The sequence below is a fragment of the Notothenia rossii genome (assembly GCF_949606895.1).
Source record: "Notothenia rossii genome assembly, chromosome: 11".
NCBI lineage: Eukaryota > Metazoa > Chordata > Actinopteri > Perciformes > Nototheniidae > Notothenia > Notothenia rossii.
The window spans coordinates 43691895-43701675 of record NC_136910.1 but is presented as its reverse complement, the minus strand read 5'-3'; the positions used below and the strand labels follow the sequence as shown (position 1 = coordinate 43701675).

Genomic DNA, 9781 nt, shown 5'->3' with positions numbered 1-9781 from the left:
GACATAAGCAAACAATCCCCTTTAAATTTTGGTTCCAAACATTCTCATTAAGAAACATTTCATCATAGGGTTAGTTTAGTTATGAGTGTCAAATGTGAAGAGATTAGTTAAATACTCTCCCAGCATACATTTAGTTCAGGGTCACTATGCAAATGTTTATTTGGACACAATGCACAAGATAAGCATGTGCACAACGGCATGTAAACATGTAACAACTATGATGATGTGTTTCACTCACAATGTGTATCATGTTTTAGGTTACACACTCAATGATAAATCACATGGGACACGTTCAACAATACACACTAGTTTAGAATCTGATGGACCCTAATGGAAAGATGTTTGTATCCACAGTGCTTCTGTTACAATAGCCTGACTAGAAGGAATTGGCTGATACAATGTTACACCACATAGTAATGTAATCACAATACATTGTAATCACTACATCCTGGGACATCCACTACATTCACTGTGGAAGCTGCCAAAATATGAAGGTATTCCACATTAAATGAATTAAGATTATTTTACAAAATTGGATTAAAGATTCATTAATTTGACATTACTGCCCCCTGGTGGTCTTCTAAATAAATACTCTGTGAAGTGAAGGAAGTGTTCACATCTGCTCTGCCTCAGGATCTATGGTTGAATCACAGTTTGTCTCTTTCTCAGATTTTAAGACTCACTAAAAACTGTTTTGTGGGCTCATGTATTAGGGTCTTCACATCCTTCTGACCTGAGAGCCTTTGCTTGATTTAGCCAAGTGTCTAATAGAAAATGGCTATATTAACTCTACAGAGATTAACGAGTTGTGAAATGTAACTAAGAACATGTACTCAAGTATCCTGACTAACATACTAAAGGAACAATTTGAGATACCTGCACTTAACTTGAGTATGTTTTATTACTTCATTTTATTTGGGAGGGAACTATATGAAACAATATAGTTATAGTTCTCCACTTCAAATATTGGAGAGCTTTGGTACTTAAGAAATTAAGATTATTTTCAAACAAAACATTTTTAAATATTTAAGTATAGCTGAAACTTTAAGTCTATTAATTGATTAAAAGAATGTCATTCAACTATTAAACAAATTGTATAAGTCATTATCAATGCAAGAACAATGTTCAGCTTCAAAACTGTGAGGATTTGCTGCTCTTTTCTATCTATTTTTTAAATAATGTTGAGGTATGGATTGTTGGTTATATGAAACAAACATTGTGAAGATATCACTTCGATCTCTGAGTAATTATTAAAGACAAAGAGGACACATTTCTGCTCAATTTATTACTTAAAGTGTATTTCCAACATATCAACTAACATTTTCAATCAAGGACTACTAATAGATTTACTCTATTTTCACTTTGTGGTATTTGTATGTTTACTTGTAATAATATAAGTACTTTATTTTTTGGTTCTCTTGACATATCTTATTTTCCTGCCGAGTCTTTAAACAGGATAACTGATATGGCAAATAGACACAAAACAAAAATCTGCTCTTGCATAAAAGAACGAATGTGGGATTTTCAGCTGGTAACTTTACTGAGCATAATGCAGTAACATCATTAAAAAATATTTCTGTTGAGAGTTACTTTGTCACACAAAATTACAAACAGTCCTGAATCAACCAGTGGAATTTTTTTTACATGTAAAGTTAAATAATATGATTATTTCTAAATTAAAATCTATTAAATTGTTAAAAACAGTAAAAAAAAATAAAGAGTCAGCAGCTAATAATAAAATAAATACAAATTCACTGCTTTTCATAACTGCACAATCAGATGGAGGATAATTTGCTGCTGATCATATTTACATTGGAGAATATCTTCACATGTTTGAGGTCATTGAGTCTTTTGTCTGCGTGTCAGTGCAGAATAGTGATGCTGCGGTCAGTAACTGCAAACGCTGGCAGCAGGGGGTTGTTGAAATAATGTGTGAAGGAGTGCAGCACAGCGCTGGAGTCTGGCTCGTAGAACAACAGCGTCCCACTGGGCCAGTCCAGCAGCAGGCCGATCCTCTGGGGTCTCCTCGCCACCTGCAGGGGCTCCTTCCTCCCCGCGTGGCAGAAGGAATAGTCCCCGTCGTAGTGAGACAGCACCCAGGACTGGCTGTTGTACCCCAGCCGAGCCTCGTTCCCTGAGCCTTTGCGCTCCAGAGAGGTGTAGCAGACCCCCACCTTGAAGGCACCACTTTCCCCCACATCCACCACCCAGCTGTGGGTGCCAGAGGACATGGACAGAGAACCCAGAGCGTTGGGCCAGCAGTCGAAGCGTGCCGGGTCGTAGGGCAGCGGTTGGCGATGTTTTTTGTTGGAGAACGTCAAAGTGTAGAAGTCGTCAGACAGGGACAGGAGAGGGCTCACTGTGCGCTCATCAAACTTCAAATAAAATGATCCATAAGCTGTGGGAAGAGGAAAAATATGGATTAATGGTCAGAAACCTATAGATGAAAAAATTGCTTGATAAATAAACATAATGTTGTTCAATGTACCAAAATCATGTAAAAGATTATCTAAAATAAAATTGTGAGATACAGTCAATTGAATGTATGTTTTAATTTGCTTCTTTATTTATTTACCTTTACTATTTCTTCATTTTATTTCAAGACTTGCTCAGTTACACAAAACCTTCCAGGCCCCAAACAATCACTGCTGTTTCCAGCTAGGGAGAGATATACATCAGGATCATGTATATTACTGATTATGAACAATATATGTTTAGATAAGTTCAGACAAGTTCTGTGGGCAAAATATACCAAACATTTGTATTTTCTCTGAGTAGAAATGTTTTATCATTGTGGGAATAGCACATGTGTAGCTAATAACACAATTATTAAACCTGGGCTTTTTCTACTATGACTATTAAGGTCTATTAATGTTTACACATAAATTAGCCATTCTGAGTACTAATACTTAAATATTAAATCATGTTAATAATTCACATATGGTAATATTATGTAAATAACTCAGGGTCCTTAACATTTCATTTCTTTCGGTACACTTTTGTACAGTTGTAATTATGGACTTTCTGTCCACGTCAATACAGTTGTATTTTAAGTGTGATGAAAAATGCACAATTAAAAAAGGTAAAGATACTTTTTTTTTTTTGTTGATAAAATTGTTATTGGGTCATTTTGTCCACAATAAATGGGAATAGAACATCTAATGTTGTGACAGACCTATTTGCAGTTATGCTAACTACTATTATAGTTGTGGGCAATGATCCTGATAGATCTATCAGGTTTCCATGAGGATCGAATAACACTGCACTAACCGTTTGGCCCCAGCAGCACTGCAGTGGCCCAGAGGCCCCTCAGCAGCTTGCTGTCGCTACAAGCTGAGTTCATGTTGAGCTGCTCCGTGTCACAGGGCTCCCCAACCCCATCCGCCGCCTCCACCCTGACAAACAGCAATAGAAGAACAAATATTACCTCTCTGGTGTGTACTGAGAAAGAAATAAATATTCACTAGAAATGTTAAGTAAGTAAGTAGAAAACATTACCTTTCAGCTATCTCCTGGACACTGGTCTGAAAGACAGGAAGCATTATAGATAATGAATGACCATTATCAGGTTACACTTATTTTAGCACAAGTTCTTCTTTTGCTAAAAAATATCCCCAAGTCGTCCCTGAACAAAAATGTTGTTATCTCTCACCACCAGTTGTGCCTCTGAAGTGTGCGTCAGTGTGTGCACCAGGCTGGAGCGTGTTTGCGTCAGATTTGCCAAAGCTTTGCTCCAGTGTGCTCTCTGGGTGAGGAGGCACTGCTCCACCCGCTCCTCCTCCTTCTGCACCTCCTCCAGGAGACGCTGCTCCTCTTCCTCCAGGGCTTCACGCGCTGCACTGACCTGAGCCAGGATATGCTCCCTGGCCCTGCTCGCCCCTACCTACGCCAACAGAGAGAAGGAAAAAATTACATTGCTAAATCTCTTCATGGGAGTGTATACAGGTTTATTTTAACTTTTAAGATTCTCGAGCACATGTGTAATGATTCCAATTTTATAAAAATCTTCAAATCATGCACTAAAGCATATTTTACTACAGTGTAGTTATGCCGATGAAAATCTTAGGCCACAGGCTTCTCCAACAGTACAACACAAAACACAGATGAACAGGAAAATATAGTGCAAGTAGTAAATACAAAAAGGAAAAGAAAAAGAAAAGAAAAGTGAAAAAGTGAAATAGTGAAATAGTGCAATAAGAGTCTATATGCAAGTTATTGGAATATGATATATTAGATAAATAAATAATTTCTAAGTAGCAGCCAGATGAATATTATGGATGTTGTTTCAAGAGTTCAACAGATGTTGCTTCAGCATTTCAGGTGTTTAACAGTCTTATTGCCTGTGGGATGAAACTGTCCCTGAATCTGGTGGTTTTCGTCCGGATGCTGCGGTAACGCCTGCCTGACGGCAGCAGGCAGAACAGTTTGTGGCTGGGGGGATGGGGGGATGGGGGTCTTTTATAATCCGGAGGGATTTCTTCCTGAGCTGCTAGGAGTAAAGGTCCTCCATGGATGGCAGCTTCGTCCTGTTCCCAGAGCTCAAACCCGCAGGCAATACAAGTCAATCAATCCCCCCAGCTGTTAATAAAGAAGTAAAGCTAATTTTTTCGCGACTCTAGTCTGGGTCTTTCCATAGTTGAAAATCAAGGACAACTTATTTTGGAGAGACTCAGATGAGTTGAGATGTAGTCTTGAGGATTTTGTGAGGGACTGGTTACCAATAGCAGTTTTTGCTACTACTGCTACTGTTAATTTTTTTTCTTTGTTTTTTTCATGTGTCCAAGGATCTCTTGCAAGACAGAAGCAATAGTTGTCTGAATCAAGATACGTTCAAAACCGTGATACATACAACAACACACAAAGTAGGTAATAACATTAAGTCATATACCTAGAAAGAGGGAAAGGTTAAACACATCTGGCAAAAGAAACACAATTTCCAATTGAATTAGCCTCCAAGCCCTTAACTGAACTTTAAAATGGTCTTTTGGGAATCAGCCTATCAAGCTGCAATTCTGTCTGCAAGTGGTCTTAGGGGCAGAGACCATTAAGGACTGTTTTCTTCTTTCAGTGGGATCTTTAGTGACAGACAGTGGTTGTCATACAGAACAATATCCAATTAATCAAACATAGGGAAACATGAGGATAAAATAGTGTCCCGCCCATGTTTCTGTGCACACATGCAGCCAATCGACAGCGGGCGCCATAAAAGCTGTGACACTTCACACAATGGCATCCCATGTTTGACCTTAAACAAACAAAAACAGCTACAAAGATTCACTGAACAGATTCAAAATCCAATGCTTTGTTTTCACAGTTTAAATGTGTACAATGTTGTTACAGAAAACATTTGTTTGGGGACTTGATTCTTACTCAGATAAGGTATCTACATATTTGTCTGACCTGCCTTTACTGTTTGCTTGAGGTTTGATTTCCTAGTGTTAACCCTCTTAAAACTTGAGACACCCATTGTGCTCAGGGAAGTTAATAAATAAGGTTGCACTGAAAGAGGCAACCTTTGCTTTGTCGAATGGAGGTGTTCAATTGGCTGAATCAGCAAGTTATACATCCCTAGTAAACATATTGTGTTTTTGTTCTCTCTTACTCAAGCATTTACAACTGCAAAGTGTTTTACCTGTTTGGGTTAAAATGATCTGAATAGCTTACTGTTATAATAGTTAAAGGAAAAGTAAGAAAAATACACAATTAAAATCCATAACATTAAAAATAACTACAATTGTATTCTTAAGTACTTGAAACATGACATTTTGTGAATGTTTCCTATACTAATGTGGCAATAACGGTTTCACATGTACAGTTTTTCAGCTAAAATGTCAATCATTCACTATATTCAAGCTTTCTATCCGTTATTACATCATTGAAATCTGAATGTGGTTTGTAACAGTTATTCGGACTAAACAAGCAATTTGGGTGGGGATGATGCTATTTTTTAAATTTGTTTTGACATACTTTAGATTGAACAATTATTCAGAAGAAATAGTTGACACATGAATTGACAATTAAAATAACCCTAATGCCTTATGATAAGGGTCAGTAGGTTCCACATACATACAATTCAACAGAATGTGTTCATGTGTCTGCAAAGCACATGAAGATTTCCACATGGGACTTTTCATAAAGCAGAGCCAGCCGACAGGCTGCTTGTGAAACATTGTTTGCTTCACTTGATAATGTGTTTGTATTGAGGTTGGCCTCTCTGTGTGTGGTCATTAGTGTGTGGTTTAGTGGGTGGGGATGTGTTTCTCACCTGAAGTTTTTGCTCTTTGGCTGTCAGCGTCTGCTCGATAAACCTCTCAATCCTCAGAGCCTGCAGCTGCAATTTCTCACACACATCTACCAGATGGTTCTGTTGAAACACACACATACTCATCAGCTGGAGGAGACGCAACAAGAAAATCCTGTCTTTTTAAATACCATGCATAAGAATCAGCTAGAAAAACTACATGCAAACTGTGGCGCACCCAAGAAAGGATTACTAACTACACATTTTACACTGTCAAATATGTGAGCATTATTCTCCACACTTTTAAGTGAGTCCTTAATAACAGGTACAATCCTCAACAGAGTGAGTGAGTGAATAGGAAAAATCCACATTTTCTTTCATAAAATAAAATTAAAAGGATCTAGAATGATATGTTCTAATGCAGATGAGGAAAATCTGTTAAACCTGTCTAACAGCAAATAACAGGGCCAATACAAAAGTTTAAACAAACATTCAAACAAAGTGAAAGTAACATTCCTGGGCTATTATCTAACCCTGAAGGTATCCTAATAAAGAAAAAATATCTACCTTTTACATTTCTAAAGCTAATATTAATAAAACTATGCCAAAACTCAGGCAATACATTTAAAAACAGACATTAATATACAATATTAGCAGTTCACTAACCCTTACTGCGATTACTCTGGTGGCCACAGGGGTCACAGAGTGTCCGTGGCAGGGACCCACGATAGCGCAGTGGGAGCAGATGAGTCTCTGCTCGGTGCCACAGAACCAGTCCAGCTCGGACTCATGCTCCACACACAGCTCACATTCCCCAGAGAAGATCCCGGACTCGGTGTCGGGGGTGGTCGCAGCCGGTGTCCCCGCGGTGTCCCCCTCCGCCGGCTGCTGCTGCTTCACCCCGCCGCTCAGCAACGAGAAAATAGGCTGCTCCAAATCCATCGGTTTACTTTTCACAACATCCAAAGTCTTCTCCGGTGAAGACGGGCAAGTTAACTCGCAGGTTATGAGCTCCTCGGTCATGGCAGAATAACGCAGCAGGTGCATCGAGACGCACACACAGTCACCTGCGGCGCAGTAATACAGGTGGAACAGGTGAGCAGAACACGGAAGTAACATGGACACCAGAGGTCAGAGCTGAGAGGGAAAAAAACGTTCTGCTCTTCTGGTTCTCAGTTGTTTGATTTGGGCGTCAGCTGATAACCGTCTTACAATTGTGTTGTAGCCTAATAAATCACAAGCTGGTGTTTATATTCTAGTAGTGGCCTTATAAAAAGCTAACATCACAATGTGCATGTATACCTTTCATTCTTTAAAACCTTCTTTAATTTCCAGTTTCTCCACCTTTTAAAAATATATATTTGTGTTCACTTAGAACTTTACCTCTTTTTGCATTTAACACATTGGACTATGTTTGGATGATTTGCTATTGTTTTTTTTAGTCTATGTTTTATTCCAATGCTTGCACTAATGATGTATGCAAATAAACTAAAATGATAAAACATTCTGATGTGTTTAAATCTGTAATAGGATTAAAGAGAAATACATACACAAGGATTTACATTTTTGAATATCAGAAAACATTGTCTGAACTATCTGATATTCACAAAAACGTTCATAAACAGTTAATAGGGGTGACTTTGTTAAAATGCCTCTCACTGTTATATTAGGAATGTTTTTTCCCTTATCTTTTATATTATATACCCCCATTTGTATGTGCAAACTATTTTATAACCCAATTGATCTTTAAAATAATTAAATGACTTTTTTTGTAACTTTACATTAGACAAAACTCTTCACAAACTATTCACATGACAAAAAAATTGAATTTCTTTCTTTCTTTTGTTTGTTAAACATTGTTCACGACATCAGCATTCTGAATAATGATAACCTGATTATTATTAAAACAATTAAACTAACAGTTGAGAACAATGTCATCCAGTCAAGGATTGTTTCAGTTTAGTAATTTCATTTGGAAGTTGCTTACTTGCATACCATTGAGAAAAAAAAATTGTGGGAGAGGATAATCACATTTTCCAGGGCGGAGAGGAGTGATGGATAAATTGTTTCATCATATGTGTGTGCCAGAGATCAGGTGCAGCCACACCTCGGGACAGCTCTGTTCAGCAATAAAGTGAGTAACACCCTGTCTGGAAAAGCTTATGAATTCAGAGACAATAACAACAAATGTTCTTTAGAAGGATGGTCTGTTTCATCGATGGCCAGGCTCATTCATTTATAGTGACTCTGCAGTGAGTTGGTTTTGGTTGCAACCAGCATCTCAAGAAGTATGTTTCCATTTATAAACATTTATAAACATGTATGGTGTGTCCGACTCCACAACATTTACTAACATATCCAGTTTTAGTATTATTACTAACAATGTGATTATGCCATAAACTATTATCATATAAGGATTATACAAGAAGTCCTGACTTTCATCTGGCCTACATTGGTGTTGCATGTATCTTTTTAAAAAACTTTCAACTAAACAAAGCATAAACTGTGTTTCACAGTTTATTGTGTGAAACAAAAATTATCAATGTATGAGCCGTTCTTGAGTCATTGTGCTGGCTTTTATTTTGACTTTTTATTTATTTTATTGGAATTCAATGTCCATACTGTATATGTTCATTCAATTTGCCAATGAAAGTTGTCATACAATCCTAGAGGCAATTGATCAAATATTCCCCTTAACTTACTTTTAACTCATTGAAGAGAACAATTATGACAATTGTTTTGTTTTTTTTTCAAAAAGGGGGAGTAAAAAGCTTCACATTTAAAAACTAAGCTTAAAAGAAAGACTTGTTGTTAAAGCTACACATGTATTTGGGAGGAAACAGATTAAATCTCAAGAAATTCAAACCCACAAAAGGAAATGCCACACCTCCCAGCTCCATGTCTGAGTAACTCGATAGGGGTGATTGAGAGAAAAAAAGTGGTGCCTGGCTGAGACAAGGTGCTTCCTCATTTCAGCTAACATGGGAAATGCAAAGGCACAGGACTGCTATTGTTTCCAACAAAAAAAAAGCTGTTTTGTAATGGGAAGAACTAGCCATGCAGGCTTTACATCATCAACTTCAGACAGAGCGCATGGACTACTGTACGTAAAAAGTTAAAAACAATAACACAAACATGTAATGTTGCAAACACGTTGAGTTGGCACAAGACAACCGCTTTAACTCACCAATGCTATTCCTCTTAAGAAAGACATTACATATGTTTAACTTTTCAATACACTAAATTAACTAAAGTAAATTAGTATATATATGCCTTATATAATTGAAATAAGATTTGTTGGGAAACCCTGCTGATCATCAACAATGAATGAAAACGTTTTTAAAGTAAAACTCCTGTTTTCGTAATTATTCTTAAATCTTCTAAGTTTTCTGTGATACAGATCCTGATCCCTAGAGGGTGCTCACCTGCTTTGCTAACTGCAAGAAAACGCTGCTGATACGGTCCTTAAGGTCATTTTTGAGGGATCAAAACAAGGATAGGGCCTGCACTGTGAGCATCAATGAGTGTTGGGATGAACAT

General features: G+C 37.5%; 1 protein-coding gene across 1 annotated transcript; it reads right to left on the bottom strand.

The window, feature by feature from the left end:
• Positions 1–1266: 1266 nt before the first annotated feature.
• Positions 1267–7358, bottom strand: bspry (B-box and SPRY domain containing). Its single transcript, XM_079660279.1, has 6 exons — positions 6908–7358; positions 6266–6364; positions 3653–3883; positions 3499–3524; positions 3271–3395; positions 1267–2398 (listed from the first exon to the last, which is right to left on the bottom strand). Exons 1-6 carry the CDS (start codon positions 7286–7288, stop codon positions 1863–1865), a joined length of 1398 nt encoding a protein of 465 aa, XP_079516405.1. The 5' UTR covers positions 7289–7358; the 3' UTR covers positions 1267–1862.
• Positions 7359–9781: the final 2423 nt, after the last annotated feature.